Source organism: Ostrinia furnacalis, unplaced genomic scaffold (assembly GCF_004193835.3).
Source record: "Ostrinia furnacalis isolate ACB-3 unplaced genomic scaffold, ASM419383v2 OfSCF1456, whole genome shotgun sequence".
Classification (NCBI taxonomy): Eukaryota; Metazoa; Arthropoda; class Insecta; order Lepidoptera; family Crambidae; genus Ostrinia; species Ostrinia furnacalis.
The window spans coordinates 270,665-292,555 of NW_021131695.1; the positions used below are offsets into that span (position 1 = coordinate 270,665).

Here is a 21,891-nt window from a genome sequence, read left to right on the forward strand (position 1 = left end):
GTATATCAGCATCCGTAGTTACAAGGACTATTCCGCCGCGTGTAAAACCTGCTTTTTATTGCTCTTAATTGTGTCTATACGATTTAAAGGAAATATTATTAATGTAGCCACCTACACGTTTGAGGTCAGCACAACATCCTAGAATACTTAATTACAATCGAGTTAATCGATATTTTTCCTTCAATTAGCTACGTTTATCGGTAAACATTTGGTCATTAGTGTCATCACATTGTGTGTAGAAATGAAACAAATTAAATATGCAATTAATGATACGTTTATTTAATGATTCTTCCAAATTGACTGGATGTAGGTGTCCATTTTCTGTGTCGTCGGCGCAGCCATGACGTCAATCGACCGGTCGCACCACTCAGCCTGAGGACAACGGAGACACATAATTAGTAGAATATTTTTAGTTACCGATATTAAACTGCACAAGGTTGAAGACGCCTGAGTGGGGAAGGTCGTCGATTCTATTTCCGCAATGGTTACATAAAGAACTTTCTTAGTTTCTACCACGTGTGTGCCTGACCACTCTCTACAATACTTAGGCTAAGTTATAGTTAAGCAAACTTTAGAACATCTTAGTAGATAAAGCTTAGAATGGAATTTTAGGTTTAGCTTAGAACTCAGTCTAACGCCCGTCTTCACAAACGATGCTTGCTTATGTGAAGCAGCAAATCGAACGCGTTGAATAGAGCTCTTTGATTGGTTCATATGTCACCCTGTGCGTTCATGCGCACTGTGAGACCTCATAGTAATGTTTTTGAATACGGACGTAAGTAAATAGAGTTATTACATTTGATATCAACTCAAGAATAACTGCTTCACTACTTGCCCAAGTCACGTGGCTTTGGCACATGAAGCTAAAATATGTGGCAATTAATAGGTGCTACCTTGCAAAAAAAAAACTATTGTACAATTTTGTCGAATCTTATCTACATATTTTATTCTACATCGTCAAACTGTCAAGACACTAATGATTAAATTAGAAAACATTGTTGAAAAGGTGTTAGCATCCGGCTTATTGCATACCATTATAAAGCAATGGATTTAATGTTGATATTGGTAAATAGTTTAATTTACGATGGTAATAATTATTATGATTAAAGTAGTTTTGAAACAGTTACAAAACTGATTTAATAAGTTTAACATTATAATTGTTGAAGTTTAAATAAAGTTTTGTCATGTCCACATTGCTTTATCTACTTTCTAAGTCTCTTTGTCAGTCAAAGAATATATTAATCATAGTACCTATGTTTGATATTTTGGATTACCAAATTACTTAAGTCAAAGTTTAAAGTTACTTTCTGTTTTTACATTATCAAGGTTTTGAAATGCAAATGCTTATTTATCGTCAACAAGTTACAGAACATGACTAAAGTGTTGAATTAACTTTTCTATCAAAACATCTTGCATTGCACATCCGATATTGATAATATAATCGCTTACGTTGCGATATAGCGGTGTTCCTGATAATATTTCACAGTTTAAACTTGGCGTTGCAAAATGTGAGTTTCTTAAATCTAATGTGATATTGTCGGGCCGACAAGGCCGCCCATGCAGTTGAGAAATCTAAAGATATGACAAGCTCGAAGATTTTAGCCGGACTCTTGAATATTTAATTTGAAATGATGACAAAAGTTTTCTCATTTTCAAGACTATGTACCTACTTAACAAATTCGTATGTAATAATGGTAAGTGTGAAATATCAGATTATTTATTCTCCGTATTAATACAAATTAGGAGGTTGAAGAGTAAGTAGAAAAGGCAATAAATAGGAATTACAATTAATTTCCCAGAAGATCCTGATCCCGTATTAGAAGGAGCTCGCAAGCGATTATGTTCGGAACAATTAATAGTGAATTAGGATTAATTAACGTCAGATAAAAACTTTCACGCTATACATTAATTACTCGTGAAAGGTCATGTTAATATTAATTAGATGCTCTTGATAAATCGCGCTTAAGATATTAATATAAAAACAAAAGGAAAACGAACCTGTTTTCGAAGTGGCGCTCGTTTCGAGATCACTGGTAACCACACACATCACACAGTCCTTCACCTCTTCCCGTTAGAATTCGGTTTGAATTGCAACGACGAGAACGATGATGATGATGAAACCGAGGACGCACTGGACGAACTCTTCGACTTGGCCATGTTGATTTTCTTTTTGAAGCTGAGCCGGGTTTCGCCGATGAAGCGGTCAAGGGCCTGCCGGAGCGAGGAGTGCTTTCTCTCGAATGGGTTGGTATACATTTTGTGGGAAAGTTGTACGAGTACGTGTATTCGCGGCGAATGTTGAATTCACTTTGACGAGCGCACGCCTCCCACTCCACTATATACGGCGCTCGGCCAGCGTGCGCGCAGAGGGTCAATAATTTGTTGACCGACAAACGCATGTTCATTTACTAGTACGGTGATTAAGCCATTGACGTGATAGCATTGTTTGTTTGGGACGATAGGATCTTTGAACTTGATAGGAATTTGAATTAAGATCATGATAGCCTAATAACTTTACTTTTAAAATCGTCAGATGTTTAAGTTTTCGTCTGTGGTCACCGTAAACATTGGCTGATTGCGTTCAATTTATTTTGATAAGATCTTGTTTCGTCCGGTTCTTTACAGATACTAGTAGCAATGATCGGCTTTCATCTGCTTCTGTAATAGGTATCATTCTGTAGGCATGGGTAGGAATATTTGTGACAGATTCAATTACGTTATCGCTTTGTACGTAACTAGACATAACCCTGTGAAAACATCACAAAATTGTATCTTAAACTTTATCAAGGAAGCTTTATGCTATTTAGGGTGGATTCGACCAAACAAGAGTAATTATTAATCTCAGAATAAATCGTCAGTGACATATTTCTAATACTGAAACTGCCAATGTGCCAGTTATACCTGTGGTTATACCAGGAGTACCTATTATCGGATAAAAGTTTGGTCGAGCCATAATGATGTTATGATGTTGAACAATAAAATAAGACCTAACTTTCCTTGCTTGTTGAATATTATCCACTTGGATTAGCAAACCTCGGCAGAATAATGATTTTAAGATGTTCGTTAAATTATTCGCAAGTGCTTGGAATATGCTTGGAATATGGAAATTATACAGCTTTGTTAAATAATAATATTTGGGCCTAGCAGACATTACTGATTTTAAATTAATGATTTTCAGCGAGATAACTTAGTAATTGGAAATGTTTTCTGAAGCAATGTTTAGGCTAAGTTGCTACTACTAGCATCAAACTGATTTTGTAATATTTGAGAGAGGGCAATGAAACGAAATAAACGTATTATTGTCTTTGTAGGATAAATCCTTCACCTTAGTTTATAAATTTTTATTATTAAACAACTTGTAAAATACAATAGTAGAGACTGAAGAGAATTGTTTAACATTTTTAATCATCATAGATTAAGTAAAAAGTCAGCAAAATTAAATTGATACTCGTAACTACTTCTTTTTAAAACGATTGAACTAACGTAGGTACGTAACGTGTGTTGTCAAAATAAAAAAAATGTGAATAATAACGGAAAATTGGTTATTTATTATTATGCACAGCGAATATCATGTTGGAAAATTAGTTGGCATTCATGTTGACTGTCACATTGTCTTTCAAAATGCAATTTTCAAACAAAAGGAGAAAAAAAACTAAAATGTTATAAGTTAACATAACTTGCACATTGCACTTATTCGGATACGAGTACGAAATCTCTACAATTTTCGTGAAAATTTGTTCGGCTAACTCTATAGCTTTGATGTAATATCCCTTTCCGTTTTCAGGGACCTTTTGATATTTATGGGGACAATGCCCAGGCCATTGACTTAAACTGATTAAGGATCTAGATTTCTCACGCCTTTGTAGTCAAAATTAGCTTTCCTTTCGTACAGAAAGTCATTGCTCCTCAGGTAAAAACTTAAATTAACTTGAAGGAAAGAAAAAACATTTATTCAGTATCATCGAACAAGATACATAACATACAACTAAATATAAATTGTTTAATAGTCTATTTGTACAGATTACGACAATTTATAGCAATAAATTTCAAAAATAAGTTGAAAGAAAACTTTGAGATTTTGTATTTTACGCGTCATTTGGTCCGTTTGATTTAAAATTTGAAAGAACGAACTTCAGAAACGCGTAATAAAGAAAATCCAGAATATGAAGACAATTCCATTCTGCGAAGTATTAAGTATGATCGTATGGAATATCATCAAAACAACACGTTTTATTTCACCTGTAAGGTCAACCCATTTACCTGTTTGTTCTCATTTTCTAAGAAACTGGAATCACGATAGCTCGTGTATACATTTGACGTACAAAAAGCTCTTATTACAAAGGTGACATTAATTTATTTAATGACGTACTGATTAAAAGATAATTCTCGAATATTATGTGGTGATTTAGACAAGTGAAAAACCTAAAAAAGTGCTAATTAGGTGGAAAAATTTGTAAAACGTTCTGGACTCTTCGATATTAGTCGGGATTGATTTATAGTTCGATTTGCAATCGTTAAAATGTCTAGACGCTGTTAATAGAAATGCATAAATCAGAATTGGTGCATTTTTCATTAGTCGATGGGTATCTCTATCTTCCTTTTGCATATTCGAGCTGATTCGAGTTTTTTAAAATTTAAGAAAAAGTTTTAGTTCGCTGTTTGTGAAGAATACTCCCGCTTCTTAATTAGTTACATCAAAATAATTATGTTATTATAATGTAAATTGTATTTTACTTATTTATTATTCAATCAATTGTTTACTGATTCTGCTTTTAAAACTTTCCTTTTCAAACGGGCTGTGAATTTAGTTGCAATTGCATAATTTGCATAGTGTAGAGCAGGGTTACCCATCTCTATCAATCAGGTTATTGTCGATTCGCCAACCTTTACAAAATTCCTATTGAAAGTACCTAATAAAGACGAATTTACGTATGCTTTAAGTGCAGTTACAGTAAGGCCCAGAACAGACGGTGAAACGCAACTGCAACGAAACTGCAACTGCTAGTTACTTTTGAGTTGCATCTAAGTTTCTGCCATAGCGTCCGTTGAGAGACCACACATGACGCGACCAGTTTGAAACTTTCAGTTTCAGTTTCATTCATAAGAATCATCAGAAAGTTGCAGTTTCGTTGCAGTTGCGTTTCACCGTCTGTTCTGGGCCTAACCCTCTCTATCAGATGAACGAGCAAGCCTATTCATAATGTTCCATTGATTCAATAGTTCGTTCCTCAATTGATTGACCCTTGTGCGGCGCGTTTCGATTCACATCGTGACGAGTGTTGGCTCGATTAGTAATCGAGTGTTGATTCAAACCGGTTATTCCGACTCGGTTAATCGATCATTGCAGATTTGTTTTGGTTTGTGACCGGTATTTACATTCATGAATAATGTTTTTATTTTTAAAGCGTAGAATATTGATGTCATTCAATAGGTACTTATTATTACCATACAAAAAATAAAGGTAGTAAAGGTAATTTAAAATATTTAAATAGTTTTCAAAACAATCAGTGTTGTATGTACGAGTAGGTAATAAATACTGTTAGTTTTAAGTCATTTTGCCTTTTTTCTAAAAGCGAGGTGCTAATTTGTACTATAAAAAGCACATTCGGCAATATTATACTTTTGCTAATTTGCACCTTTTACAACCACATGGGACAGTCTTAGTTTGATGTGCGTACATGAATAATTCAACCGGGGCGGCAGACAGTGGTGACTGAGTTTGTTGCGGCGCTTCTTCTCAGCACTTGCCAAATGTTGGTCTCGATTGAAGATCGCTGATCGCAGATCGCTGGACGCTGCGCTGGTAGGGCATAAAAAAAAATGAGACATGTGAAGGCTTCATAAGAGCAAAACTCTAAACTATTTATTACAAGTCTTTTATTTTTTTAATTTTAATATTTGACGATTTGTAAAAACTATTTTTAATATTCTATGCAAATAATTTTTACTTTGGCTTTGAATAAAAACAGGGTTTAATAAATAAACCAAAACGTAAAGATGTTGTTTTGTTTATTTATTAAACCCTGTTTTTATATTCATCAGAATATCTCAAGTTGATAGCAATAAGGCAATTGCGCAGGTTGATAAAGGTATAAACCTACTGGTTATAAACAACCTGCTGTGTCGATCCTTCGAGAATTTGAGAGGAAAATTCTATTGCATAATGAGAAGATGATCCTGACGTGATTACGTTATTTATTGTATCTAGAATCTAGATAGTAAAGCAATAAATGAACAGAATACAGTATCGTATTACATGTGGTTTTGTTTTGTAGTCTAGAAGATGTATTTATTAAATTGATAGAATTACCTACTCGAAGTTATAGATTTGTAATTTTCGAAAAACTCAAAGTTCAACCTATGAAATTAATATGTTTTTATTTAGATGGCAGCTAAAAAAATGTTTTGTATCAATTTAAAAGACTTACGCCTGTATTCACAAACATTACTATGAGGTCTCACAGTGCTCGTGGACGCACAGGGTGACACACGAACCAATCTTAGAGCTCTATTCAACGCTGTGCGTTCGATTTGCTGCTTCACTTAAGCAAGCATCGTTTGTGAATACGGGCGTTAGGCTGGGTTGCATCGTCTTACTTTAACTTTAAGAAACGTCAAAATTCTGTCAAACTTCATACAAAAAGCACCGGTTGTCGTCGTTATATACAGGGTGGAATTTTGTAATGCCACCTGGAGGGAAAGTACTCCTAATACTGTAGATAGAAAAATTTACTGAAAGAAAACATTCCTTTATTTTTGAAAAGAAAGAGAACTGCATTCAAAGATTATCGAAAATTTTTCGAAAATTCATTCCATACCATACAATTTTCTGTACATAATTAAAATAATTTAAGAATTCATGGTTTTCCTTTCATTTGATTTATCAAGTTTGTTAGAGAGATTTCATCCTTATACTTAACCCTAACGATCGATATCATAAAAATACAGGGTGTAATTTTTAACATATTTTAGTTGGTTCGATTCCCGGGTGTGGCTTGCAATTTTTTGGAAATCTTTGAATGCAGTTCGAATTCTGTTCAAAAATAAAGGAATGTTTTCTTTGAGTAAAATTTTGTATCTACAATATTAAGGGTACTTTCCCTCCAGGTGGCATTTCAAAATTCCTCCCTGTATAGTTTCTGTTAAAGTTGGGTGGTGCAACTCAGCCTTATTTTTATTTCCGAGTCAAGAAATAGTGGCAAAATCAGTAAAAATAAATTACCTACATACTTCTATCAATTTCACCAATGTCAATAATCATAAAAATATAAATAATCAAATAATATCTTCCTGTCGTATTATGTGATACATTGAATAAAGTCATAACAATTTTACAACATTGCAGCAGTTATTTATAACAACAAATATGATATCCTTGTCTTATTGCATTACAGTTAAATAAAACTAGTAAGGAAACACTAGAGCTAGACGTTAGTAAAGTTATCTAGCTAATAACGACTGCATATCATGCTAAATACTATGAGGATTTTACGTCGTTGTAATAGGCTGTATTTTGTAACAAAAATGTATAGTCTGATGTGCTCTACCTTTGTCCTCAAATCACTGTAAATAATGGATATCGAGATGATAATAATAAAAATTCCAAGCGTTTTTAACCCGCCAACCTTCCTACAAGGTAAGAGCCAAAGCACACGATGCGTTACGCCGCACTGCAAAGATTTCGCCGTAGCGCGCGACAAGGCGCCGCCGCACCGCTTGTGTGCCCGCCACAGATATTTCTATGTAAGGTTAAGGCTTTTTACCTAGGCGGAGCTGTGCAGAGTGTGTTTTTCTTTCATAGACAGCAATAGACTGACAGCTGATAGCTACGTACAGCTCACACAACTCCTCTCTCTCGTCTCTGCTCTTCTCCGCTCTGCTTTAGTGGAAATAACCTGCCAGCTTCGCAGCACATCTCTCGTCTCCACTACCTGCCTTGGTCGAAACACAGAATACCTACGCACTTACGCAGTGACACCGCTCCGGCGTCGCACTGGACACCGCCGCAACGTATTGTGTGCTTTGGCCCTAAAGGACAGCGGTCTAATAACTGCTATAAAAGGTCTAAAGGTGGGTGGTAAAAATAAAAGGTAAAAATCTGCAGACTTGCGGCAAAAACCTTGGCGTGTTTTTAGACTTGCGTACGAAAATATAGTATGCAATAATTGTCAGTGAATGATCGACATGCTTAATTGTAAACAGGTTAAGTTAAATCGGGTACATTCGAGTTAATTTAATGTTTTGAACGCGTGTTATTTTTAGCATTCTAGAAATATCTTTTGACTTTTTTGCGAGTGTTTTTGCACTTAGTGCTCAAGAACGAAGATCTTTATCACTTAGAGCTTTCGTCATACGCAAATCGCAATGTATGTTAATAACGGTATGGAACAATTTATAATACAAAATAATATTTGTTGCTATAATTTATAGCAACAAAGGCATAAGGATTTCCACAAAGACCGGTCCTTAGCCGCTCGCATCCAGGCTAAAGCCTCATTAGGTTGGTTAAAATAATAATATGTTAAATAGGGCTAGTTGTTTAAATACATTATATAAATTTTATTGTTACTAATATCTATTTTACCCATACCACACGAATTATCACAAAAAAATATCCAAAGAATATTATTCTACGTCTATTGCCAACCCACAAAAAATATTAAAATCAGATGCCTGTAGCCTTTGTGGGTTTTCGGTTTTTCAGACACACAAAGGAATACCATGTTACAGTGTCGGCGTTTTTGGCTTCACGCTGATATCGGTTTTATTGACAAACGCCTATGAATATACCTGTTTGATTTTTCGAAGCTTTGCAACAATGTTATTGTTGGTAAAATCTAGTCTAAAATATTCAGCCTATTGGTACAACAATTTAGTTTTACTTTTACGTTCATTTGTAAGTACATAATAATATTTGTTATTGTTTTTATAAGGTATGAGCGTAGAGCTGATGGCCGCTGGGGCAGAAAAGTTCTCGAGTGGCGACAACGAGCCGGAAGACGTAGTGTGGACAGGCCTCCCTCCCACTAGGTGGACCGACGATCTTGTGAAGGTCGCGGGAGGTACCTGGATGCCGGCGGCGCAGGACCGGTCTTTGTGGAAAACCTTGGGGAAGGCCTTTGTCCAGCAGTAGACGTCTTTCGGCTGAAACAAACGAAGGTATGTACTAAATTTAAAAATAAAACTTGCCTCTTTCTTTCTAAATTGATTCACACCTTCAGACTTCATACAAAAGTGGTAAAGTAAGTAGGTAGTAAGTAAGTATTGCAGAACTTCAAAGCTTATGAAGCCCAAACCAACCAAAAAATGAAACCTAAACAAAAATAATAAGAAAACAAAACGTTAAAGAATAAAATAAGATTAAGTAAGAAGCTCTTGCAACTATTGTTGTCAAACAATATTTACCAAGCAAAAAATTTACAGAAAACATCAAAGTAAGTTGTAAGAATTAAATAAATACTATCTGTAAATAAAAAACGTCTTCTTTGATTCTGACTGACAGACAGACAGGCGTGCTAAATTGCCTAAACAATAGAGAGTGGTAAGATAAAAATATCTCTACAGTGCCTAGGGCAAAAGTTTCACTGGATTTTATTCGTACAATACAAACCGACCACAGATTGGACTATTTTTCTGTATGGGATATTCGCTGTGTTAAAAATGAAAAGCTTTTTGTAGTAAACGGATGGACTGTTATCGCGTATAGGATGTTTTTATTGTACACCAATAGAACACAACAGTTGGAACAGTTCTAAAATGCTATTTCCTAAAAAAAAAAAACAATATTTTGAACAAAGTTTTGAAATAAAAAGAATTGAGCAAGATAAGTATACAATTTACGTGTAAGGTGTAACAGCTATTCATTAAGAATTATTGGTATTTAGATTTATTTAGTGTTTCTAACTTATCTGGTTTCTATAGAAAGTATGAATTTTAACTTTGATTTAAGCCCGTTTAAGCATAAGTAGGTACAATTAATGTAAGAACTCCATAACTAATTAGTTACAGATACTTAGATAGGTACAATTATTTGGAAAATAAATAAATAAATATACTTGGATATTTTACACCGCGCTTCTAGTCCCAAACTAAGCAAAAAGATCAGATGGTGCTGTGTGAAAAGTAGGTATTAATTAGTTTTCTTCTATTTTATACTCATACTAAAACAATGGTGCCTTGGTAATGATAAACTGAGGAAATGCCCGTGACAGCGACATAATGCAACAATGACATATCGCGGCGCATAATTGTGGATAATCTCCGCTCTTGATCTGATCGCGACTGGACGACCTAAGGAAGGCTAATCGTTGCTGAGCTGGGTACAGTCAGCTCTAGATATTTTAGAGCCTGATGAGTTTGATGTCGACTTCTTACATTACCTATATGAGTTTAAAATATACAGTGTGTCCGGACTTGTAGTGATCAAACTTTAATGGCGTAATCTATGGACAATTTTATCGATGAAAATACTTCAAATTTGGGGCTTGACCCATTTGTCGCAAAATTACGAGGATTTAGGTTTTTAATTTTTAGTTTTCACCTCTTCCTTCAAAAACAAGTGAAAACGTGGGTAACTTAACATTAATAAGCGAATATTTGATATCATGCGATAGTCAATAAAATTATCTATTAGTAAAAGTAGAAAACGGACACAAGTTTCATACATTTTATGGAAGTAAAAATGGATTAAATTAGAAAAAGATGTTTTTTTTCACTTCTTTTTCAGTTATTTTCCAACACAAGAAAAACCAGGTCGTTAAAGTATGTTTTATTTGCATCGTATTATTAGTATTTGAGCTATTCTACAAAACGAATGTAAATTTATTAGTCTACGTCTATCAGTTTTGACGTAATTGTTGAACAAAGATACCCCTTTCGAGTTATGATTGTTTTAAATTTCTATGTTTAGGTACTTTTTTGGTTACTGTGACGCGAATAGTTAAGGTAAATGCCTGATTTTTTATTATTATTAGATGAATACTAGGCCTAGCTGATTCAGAAATATTTAAATCAATAACACTAAAAATATAAAAATCCTGAATGTTGTAAAAAAAAAATTATAACTCGAAAACTATCAATAGTAGTGGTGATTTGGGTAGTCCTAGTGATGCTCTACCTATGGGCTTCAGCTTGACACTATTTTTTGGGACACCCTGTGTACGTTTGGTGGGTACATGTAAAATAATATACGGAAGTAATGCAGGATGAAGCCACGTACATAAGCAGATTAATGCCCGTAGTGGCGTAGTCACAAGCGATACTTGCTTAAGTGAAGCAGCAAATCGAACGCACTGCGCTGAATAAAGCACTGTGATTGCTTCGTGTGTGACCCTGTGCGTCCACGTGCACTGTGAGACCTCATAGTAATATTTGTGAAAACGGGCGTTATTGCCAGGCATGACATGCGCTCGTCACCAATATTCAATGCTAACATGAATCGTTACGTTACGTTCTTCGTAAATGTATTCATAAATCGAAAATATTCACAGCCTAGATTATTCTTGAAAGTCGCTACGACGTCCTAGAAAATTGAATTGGACTATGAAATTTCAGGATTGTTTCCCTTCACGGAAAAGGCTAGGTTTTTTTTCCCTCCAACTTTTTACTATACATAGTATAACTAGGTATGAAAAATGACAAGCTTAGAGCCAGAAGGTGTCACTTAGTTGAGCCGCGGATAGATATGGGTTCCTTTTAGTCTTACTATGTCTACGGCCTGAAATATTGCCTGTAATAATTTTTTCAGCTGACTGTACTTAAATAAAGTATTTCTACGCAAGCTACAAAGGCTATCGGTTGTCATCAACCCATAGAGTCAATGATATTAGTAGTTATAACAAAAGATTACTTGACATAATTACAATGGTTTCCTGTGATAAATCGTAATTTATGTTTATTATAAAAACTGTTAATAAAAGGCGTTTTTTGTTTAAATTAGTCTGTTATCTGATTGGATCCCTGTATACTTACCTAATATCTAAAAGTCTAATTGCATTTATTTTGCTCCTCGCGTCGCCCCCGTAAACTTCGGTCTATTACAGATTTTCGCGACAAACTTCTGTTAAGTTTTTTTACGTTCGTAAAATAGAGAGAGAAAGAGTTACAATGTTTCAGATAAAGTAGACCATAAGATCCAAAATTAATTCAATATGTACTAAAATAGTTTCGTGGGCAAAGTCACGTGCTCATAGCCGAATAAATAGTTATACTCACGCATGTGTAAACAAAAGCATTAACTAATAAATAAGCAAGTCAAATATCATTAACAGAATTCTGACAATAATCACGTAGGTCATTGACTCATGGAACTGCCCAGTGTTTGGTTTTTGTCATTTCTCTTTTGTCATCGATTGAATCATGATTGATGCAAGCAAAAGTTACGACAACAAGCAGGAGTAAGCCTTATTACCTACATTATTAGGTGTGTATTTATTTAGGTTATGAAATTGGTACGTAGCAACTCAGTGTCACTAACTGTATAATAATAACCTCGAATAATTAATTGTTTATCATTCTTTTTTTTATTCACGCTCTATGTTTAATGAATGAGTGTAGACGGTGACATAGAAAACATAGTGTGTGTAACGGTTATACCTACCTACCCAATGTACGGATGATCAAGCTAAGTCATGTTGCATTTTATGTACTTTGTAATAGATGCAATTTTGCAATAGATATCTATAGACCAATATACAGTTGACTATACAATTTGTTAGTCAAAATAAGTTGCTAAAATATCAAAATGTCGATGTGCTTAATGTAGATACTGCAAGGTTACAGACTTACTAAACGTTTCCTGTATTTCCTATTCATTTTAAAGTGAGCGAGGTAACTATAGCAATAAATAAAAATAGAAAAGGCAACGACATCAGTATCTATCTCCCCTTTTTGAAATGATAGAGCGCGTTTTTTCAAAAACCAACAGAATAGTGGGTTACAACGGATTCTCCGACTTTCAGTTTTGAACCAACTTTTTAATTGGATTCTGTTTCAAGAAATACTCCTTACAAATATAGGATTGTCCTAAGTAGGCAGTACACAACAAAATTATACTATGCATTCTTTATACTATTTAATAGGAAAGTAGGAATTCATAATTCATGTAGAATGCCAAAAATACTGTATTTGGGTGACTATTCCCGTACACCTTGTCTTGTTGGCTTGAAGGCAATCGATGTTAAGGTAATCAATATGAAAAAAGCTATAAATCAACAACATTGTAGAGCATTAACTTTATAATAAGTTAATTTTATTACATCGGCCTTTGACATTTCCGTATGACATCGTATAGTTCAATTAAAAAATACGGAACCCTAAAAATAGATACCTTTTCTACTATTGAAAAATCATTAAATGTAAATGTAATTTTATTTTAATATGATTTAGATAATAGTATCAGTATTACAACGCAAGATTTATGTTATAAACTATGTTTAAATAAATGGGCGTCACGTGATCCCTTGCTAATTACGTCAATTTGACTTTATTGAGATAACTATTTTTGTTATCGTACATGTTTACATGACCGGCAGAGGCGGCAGGTCAAGTTTGACAGTTGTACCTACAGCAAAAAATCTGGTTTTGTGTGCCATATATGGAATGTATAAAAGAGGTATTCAGGTTACTGTAAACTTTAAGGAATCTCATCAACACACACGACAGCGCGGCGAATTGGTGTCGGGGCTTTATCCTACTAATATTATAAATTCTACTTCCTACTTAATATTATAAATGCGAAAGTTTGGATGTCTGGATGTTTGTTACTCTTTCACGCAAAAACTACTGAACGGATTTTGATGAAACTTTACAGTATTATTGTTATAACCCAGAATAACATAAGGCTATAATTTATGACGATCTGTGACAAACGAAATTTCACGCGGGTGAAGCCGCGCGGGTAAAAGCTAGTTTCAAAATAATCTTGTCGACGACCTGTGCTTTCTATGACTTTTGACAAAGCCGACGTGTCGACTTATGTTGGTGGGTATGGTGTGTACGCTGCGTTGACTAAGTTACTTATACAAGAATTGTTTATTCGAAAACAATTGCACACTTTACATACATTTAATTTATATGAAAAAAAAACTGGACCACTTGCGGTTAAAAATATCGGAAACTGAATTTACCTTCACAATTAACTGCTTTTGCTTCCAGTCTGATCCAGTAGGTATTTTACGATAAGTAAGTAGGTAAACCTTGGAGACAATGTAAACACGATTTCAGTTAATTCCGTGGACAAAAATGAGAGTAACTTTTAACTGTTCACCTCGTGGTAACCATCTTTAACGAATAAAATTATTTTTGTTTTTAGTAACCCAATACGAAAGTCATAATGAGGTATCATAATGTCGAAACACTTTGTATACTTTTGTTTGAGTACAGTTCGGTGGATATTTAAATAAAGAGCTACGTAATATTCTTTAGTTGTTAGACGAATACATTAATTAACAATGTGGGTGAATGCAGTTAGGTACCTATAAAAATGGTGACGCACGTCACTATTTTGCTTGTGACCACGATTCGTTCGTTCGTTCGTTTCAGCCGAAAGACGTTCACGGCTGGACAAAGGCCTCCCCCTAGGATTTCCACAAAGACCGGTCCTGCGCCGCTCGCCTCCAGGCTCCTCCCGCGACCTTAACCAGATCGTCGGTCCACCTAGTGGGAGACCTGCCCACGCTACGTCTTCTGGCTCGTGGTGACCACGATTGTAGCAAGGCAACTGAAACGGTAAGCTGTTAAGTAAATAAAAGTAAATTACTAATGTTTTTTAGAATTCATGAATATTTGGGTACAAACGCAAATATTGAAAATTGAGCACTCTTGGTCCAATTTTCAATCAAAACCTTTAGTTTGGTATGAACCTATTCAACTAGAGTTTAATCCCAGATTTGTATTAATTTGGATCTTTCATCTTAGCTCCAAATTAATTTGCGTCGATTAATCAACGCCTCGTTCAATTAATCACTGATTTAAGTTTGTGACAAAGCAAAATATAAGCAATAAAAGGATCAATGAAGCCCCAAAAACAGAAGTATTATTATTCTAAAGGGAAAACGCTGAACTCGATGGGACATCATCGTCTTAGAAAGATTTCCTAAAATTATATTATCTTTCTTTTATTTATTGAAACTATTCAACTATTTATATTAAAAAACATAACCCTCCTTCTGGCGCAGTCCGGTAATTAAACTTACTTATAATATTTGTTCATGTACGCATCTTTAGTATTACAAGTTTCTGTTGTGCCTTTTTAAGTCAGACCCAAACTACATAGTTTTTGTTTTGTTCTATAATTAATTGGATAAGGGGACTTTACAGTTTACGACATTATCTTTTAATTTTTTGTTTAATCTTTAAAATTACACTATCTCTCTTGATACTGACTGGTTCTGTCCAGATATTTAAAAGTCTAAATCGGCTAAAACCAGTAACAGGTAATTTTCTCTGTTTAATTTTTTCAGGTCAATTGTCTGCCGTTGACCAAAGTCTTGGTGTGGAAAAGATGCCTTTAGATTTTACTCTTATTAGTCGAAATAATTTTAGTTTAACTGTTCGAATGGGATAAACCTTATGCGTTATTTTTTATTTTTTTAAACCATGACAGAGAAGCTCTTAGCCTGAATCTCACCTGAAGGATATACACAGCATTCTAGTATTATGTAGTACATTTTTAGTAGACGCTGTTAAATTTCAAGTGTCAGTGTTTCACCAAAGGGTTTTAAAGTTCTGACATACCCCTGAAGGACGGTACATTTTCCTCTAACTTATCAGTATAAGGTTTTCAGTCAGACATTTAATTTCAAAATAATATTACTACGGGTATATTATGTAAAGATTTGCTTCAAATATTTCGCATCCCCCGTTTTAGACCAAAATAGAGCGTGCCGTTAACAGCTGTGCGGACATACAGTACAAGCAAGGGGCGGCCCCATAGATTGTGGAGAAACATGTACCTAACATCAAATATTAAAGAAGCTTGTAGAGATACAGCTTCACCTATGAGGTAGGTACTTTGTGCCTACGATGTAGCAAAATTATAGATCAATTTCGTGAGATCTGAAAAGGCGGGGGACTTACAATAAGTTTTTAAGTGCTGTGGGGAGGTGACACGTGTGTCGTAAACCACCCTGGTGACAATCAAATGGCATCTGTCTATATAACAGCGAAAGGTCACTGACTGACTCACTCGACTCATCACGAAATCTCAGAAACTACAAGTGCTAGGAGTTTCAAATTTTGCATGGGGGTTCCTTTTAGAACGTAGGTGCTCACTAAGACAGGATTTCGTAAAATTCAACCCCTAAGGGGGTAAAACAGCATCCATACGTATACAAAGTCGCAGGCGGTCGCTAGTATGGGACTAAAGACAAAGAAGTAAGTTATTAAAAGGTATATCTTTGTACATTTCATTCGTTTTGAGGACGGAATTCGATAGCTTAGTTTCAATAACGAACAAAATAATAAATAATGAAAAATGTTTACTCATGCACACTGACTAACGCTAAATTGTTTATTTATTTAGGCTAGATACTTCGATAAGTCCCAGTTTATCAGTGCTGATCGTATATAAATACCTAAGGCGAGGTTATTGAAGCACAAGTCAAGTGGATACTAACTGAAAAACAATAAACGATTGTACAAAATGAAATCGCTGGTTCTAGCAGCAGTAATAATGTCTGCCGGTGCTGGTAAGATTTTTTTACGATTTGTACAATTTGTTTAACTTTAAGATGTAGCAGAGGGGTTGGCATAATTTTCTATAAGGGAGGGGAAAATTGTAAACCTGAAATTAAACAATACGTGTATTACAATTTATTTAAAAGCCATTAAATCTTTTTATGCATAGATAAATCACTTACCATCAGAAGACCCGTCTGCGCGTTTGTACTGTCACATAAAAAACAATTGCATTAGTCTAATGCCCGTTTTCACCATCAATCCCTAATTTTTATGTGACCCCCTTTAAAAATCCTGTTATGTGTTACCATTTATAGGTCACATAAAAATTAGGGATTGATGGTAAAAACGGGCATAAGGCTACAGTCTTCTACGCGGCGTAGACGGTCGGTGGTCGGTGTCAAACGTTCCTATCGACGTCCATTTATGCCGACGTCGACGTCTGCGTATAGACGTTGACGTCGGCGTATGGACGTCGATGGACAACAGCTTACACTTCTAAGTAAGCAAGCATTGTGACGCGGCCTACAGCATGACGTTAAACGCAACCTGTGCATAACTATCCGTCCCCCGGGCTTCAAGAAGAAGCCCACACTCGGCCATGTCGGCACGCGCACCGACGATCGTCAAACGGCTAGAGTACCTTCTGTACTCGCCACACTGCCCGGTGAAGCTGGAAAAGCTCCTCAAGCTACCAGCGCGCGTCCCTTCAAAAAAAAAAAAAGCAACCTGTGCAAACTCTCTTACGAAAAAAACATTTCTTAAAATTTTAATGTAACTGGTAAAAAATAGATAAATAAATAAAAAAATGTTCTCAGGCCAAAGTCTAGACATCGTGCCCATAAAAGAATGGGGTGGATCAGAGCTACAGTACAAGAACGAACTTGAGACCCCGTTGCGGTTTGCTATCGTTCACCACACTGTGACTAATGAATGTAGCACCGACGAGGAGTGTGTGAGTCTACTGAACAATATACGGGGATTTTATATACAAAGTCAAATTGGTTGGGGCGATGTTCCTTACTCGTAAGTATATTTTAATATACTCAATAGTCACTCACTATAGTCGACAAATATCTGGCGGAATATTTTTTCATATATTTAATTAGAAAAAAATATTCACTGTTTTAATAAGCTTGCAATTTCGCCAAATATGCAATGTGAAATGGTGTGAAACGCAAATGAAGCTACAAGTATTATTTAAGAATGTTCGAAGACTAACTTACTATAAGTACGTGACGTAGTATTTAAGGCTGAGGCCTGAGTTGCACCACCTAACTTTTATCGTAACTATGACGATAACCGGTGTTTTTGTATGGAGTTTGACATATTTGAAACCCAGCCTAACTGTTTTAATTTTAATTTTTGCAGCTTTATTTAGTCGCCTTAATTCAAGATTTGATTTGTGTGGCCCAAACCAATGGGGGCTATCGTTTTTATACTTAACAGTTGGCACCCCTGGCGATTGACAGGACCTTACTCTACAGAGGCGCCATCTTGATGAGTGGAAATGCGATAGTCCTCCTACCACTTTAGCGCTCACCAGTTGGCGCCACTGTCTTCGCTACTAATAAGTGACAGGACCTTACTCTACAGTGGCGCCAACTGGTGAGCGCTAAAACGATAGCCCTCATTGGAAAGAGTGGGAACAAATTCACTATTTACTTTTCGTATTTCACAATATGGCTACATATTGTACAATCTCTGTAATGGAACTCATCTAATTGGAATTCAGTGATACACAAATCGATTATGGATTAAACATTATCGCAATTGACTACAGTGTAATCTTGATTGGCTATAACAATCACGTATAATAGAAATTGGTTTGTAACTGATAATAGGGCGTCCCCCAGTGACATAGATACAACAGATAATAGTCATACTGGTATAGGTTAATAAATTCAGTAATATTTTATTTCTCATTAAAAGTCCTAGGTTCTAACTTACCTAATAAGGACTAAGACTTGATAAGTAGGGTAGAATATTGCTTCAACCACATAATAGTCTCATATGAAGTAATAATTTCTTAAAGCTATACACTCTACAGTCCACATTAAGGTCGTATTTACAAAAATGCACATAAAATCTGTCAGTTTAATTATGTAAATCACATTATCTCATAAAAATACACAGGAATACAAAATATCTTTTTTTTTTTTTTTTTTTTATACACAACGAGGAAGCTCTTGGCCTGTATCTCACCTGATGGTAAGTGACGATCAGGCCGAAGGTGGAAGCGAGCTTCACCCGGAATCCTCAACCACGGAAGAACTGGCTATCTTACCTCTAACTGCCGGAACACAACAATGCTGTTAACACTGTTGTTATGGCGACAGACTTAGGTAAGATGGTGGTAGCTAGCCAGGCGGACTTAGAACAAGCCCTACCACCAACCAAACCGAACAGAAAAATCTGCCCCCACTGGGAATCGAACCCGGGACCTCTGCGTCTGAAGCAGGTGGTCTTACCACTAGACCACAGAGGCGGTTAAATTGTTAAATCGTTTGATACTGAGTTTCCTACACTGTGTCCGGGTAGAGTCGCGAAAAAAGTGAATATCACGCTCCAAAATCTCATAAGGTGAGGTCTCCTTCCGTGGTTTTTTGTGAAACGGGGAAGTTCGCATTTTTGCGGCCGAAATTTCCCTGGGGAGAACCGGCTGTACGCTTGCTGTAATTAACTTTGAACCTCTTAATTGGCGGTAACAGAGCCAACTAGGGCTGCCACACAACCGTAAAAACGCTTGTTCCCAAAGGTCCACGACTCTATTGTTTTTCTTTTCCCACCGGGTCCTATACTAAGAAAATGCTTTTTAATTTTTAATGTCATGGAACTCGTATCAAAGTAGGAAATGTTTTTTTTTAATTATAGAGCTGTGGATATTTGGAAATAAGCCCGTAAAAAAGTATTTTTAGGTAAAAGAAGGAAGTAACCTCCTAGTAGTATTAATGAATGTGAATACTAATACTAATAGTATTAAGAATGTGAGTTTGGAAGGATGTATGGATGTTTGTTACTCTCTCACGCAAAAACTACTCAACGGATTTTTATGAAACTTATCAGTGTCATTATTTATACATCAGAATAATATTTATATAATGATCTGCGAAATAATATGCTAAATACAATAAAATGCGATTTTACAATAACACAGCGACTAGACTGGACCTACCTAGAAAATAGTATTTATTGGCAACCCTGCGCGAACTAAAGCAATTGCTTGGCAGTTCAGCGTTGGATGTTGGATGAACGAACGGTGACGTCACAGAGGAATCCTTTTGTGGCATTTAGACACTTAGCACCTTAAAATTACTTTATTAACCTTGACGAATTTAATTTTCCTAAGTTGTTTTGCCTGAGGGAAATAAGGGTTATGTGTGTAAATGGCTCTATTGGCCGTAACATAGACCAATACAAACAGATAGTTAATGCTCGTGCGGGAATCAAACCCGAACCTTTGGAATAGTAGACCACTACACCAAATGTCTGTCAAAATATGTTCAGAGTGGGTCTTATTGCAGTGGGGACTAAATAAATGATGATGATGTCCCTAATGTAATTTGAGTTCATTAGCGGGGGGGCCAGGGTGGCACACCTCCTCCCCCCAGAATGGTCTGGTGCCCCCCCCTTAGGATGTTGTGCTACCAATTTGAAGATGATAGCTGATAGGACTAACCATGAGCTAGATACTAATCGCACCCAGGGGGGGTACCCCTTGTCACATGGCATGTCACAGCATGTCCCCCTGAAAAAGAAGCCTAGATACGCCAATAGTCATAGTCATAGCCATTTATTCCATAAACAATAACATCATCGTATTGAAAATTAACAATGTTTGAGTTTGGATGCAGGTTCATGATCGGAGGAAATGGGAAGGTATACGAGGGCGCGGGTTGGCACAACTCTGGCGCTCATACGTTCCTCTACAACCAGCGGTCCATCGGGATTGGTTTCCTTGGTGATTTCAGAGGTGAGTTTTGCTTGTAGTTTCTAGCTTTGTAAAAGTTGATTTCTTCCAAATTACATGTACAATTTTATTTACAACTAGCGCCCGCGCGCGACTTTGTACGCGTGGATCCCGTTTTACCCTCTTAGGGGTTGAATTTTCTTAGTAAGGACCTAACGTTCTAAAAGTTACCCATGCAAAAGAGACTCCTAGCACTTGTGGTTATTGAGATTTCATGATGAGTGAGTCAATCAGTGACCTTTCGCTTTTATAAATAAAGATTTCTTTTTTATTTAAAACTTCTTTTTAAAAAAATCTTTACTCGAAAACTATAAAAAATCGCGGAACATGGAGGTGATTCGGATAGCCCTTTCTCTATGCTCTACCTCCCGGTTTTGGCTTGACATTACTTTTTTGACGCCCTGTAAACGAGTATGTACTCCTATAGTATGTGTGGGGAAAAGGGAGGAAACTTCAGGCAAGTTACTGTGGGTATAGTGCCGCAGCCTGATAAGGAAGTCCCAAAAGTGTAATTAATTTTCTTTGCGAAAAAAATAATCTAACTTTTCCTAGAGTTTAATTAGAGAAAAAACGTTTTTGCCCATTTTATTAGTTTATGCAGACGTTCCCCAAAGGGATCTCACGTTGCACCCCACCTACTTTAGACCAATTTGTAAGTACACTTAATCTTTGTTTCAGAGAAAACTCCGACGCCAGAAGCATTGCAGGCGGCGCAAGATCTATTAAACTTTGGGTTAGAAAACAACTACCTTTGGGATGATTATAAGCTGCTAGGCGCTAAGCAAATTGTTAGCACTGAGAGCCCAGGAGATGCCTTACAGAAAGTCATTGAGGGCTGGCCTCATTGGGCAGAGAACCCATTTTTTTAGGTATTTTTGATTAATAAAATTAAAGCATTAAGTTCTCTACTAACTTCGTTTTATTTGTGTAAGATTCAAGGTGTACACGACTGGTCTTATTCACTGAAGTCATTAAATTCAGCTTCATTTACAGATAATTTGAGGATGACCATCTCTTATTTTATGGTAGTGGCAAAAATAAGGATTGGCCTACACTCCCCACGCTGGCTAGACGGGTTGGGGAGGACTGATGTTCGTATATTTCTCCTTTAGCCGTCTAGATAGAGCTCTTACGATATCGATATCTTATCTTATCTTATTTAATATTCAGAGTAAGCTATCTACAAGTTAGCTGTGGTGTGAAGATAGGTAAAATCTTTGTAGGACGTGCTAATCGAAATCATT

The 21,891-nt window shown here is 35.9% G+C and overlaps 1 protein-coding gene and 1 long non-coding RNA gene across 2 annotated transcripts; one reads left to right on the forward strand and one right to left on the reverse strand.

Moving 5' to 3' along the window:
* Nucleotides 1-256: 256 nt before the first annotated feature.
* Nucleotides 257-2,373, reverse strand: LOC114352835 (uncharacterized). The gene is made up of 2 exons (XR_003655891.1): nt 1,999-2,373; nt 257-372 (listed from the first exon to the last, which is right to left on the reverse strand). It is a non-coding gene; the product is annotated as an uncharacterized LOC114352835 (long non-coding RNA).
* A 14,203-nt stretch (nt 2,374-16,576) lies between these two features.
* Nucleotides 16,577-21,555, forward strand: LOC114352832 (peptidoglycan-recognition protein SA-like). Its single transcript, XM_028304573.1, has 4 exons — nt 16,577-16,688; nt 17,496-17,703; nt 20,532-20,650; nt 21,326-21,555. Exons 1-4 carry the CDS (start codon nt 16,643-16,645, stop codon nt 21,514-21,516), a joined length of 564 nt encoding a protein of 187 aa, XP_028160374.1. The 5' UTR covers nt 16,577-16,642; the 3' UTR covers nt 21,517-21,555.
* Nucleotides 21,556-21,891: the final 336 nt, after the last annotated feature.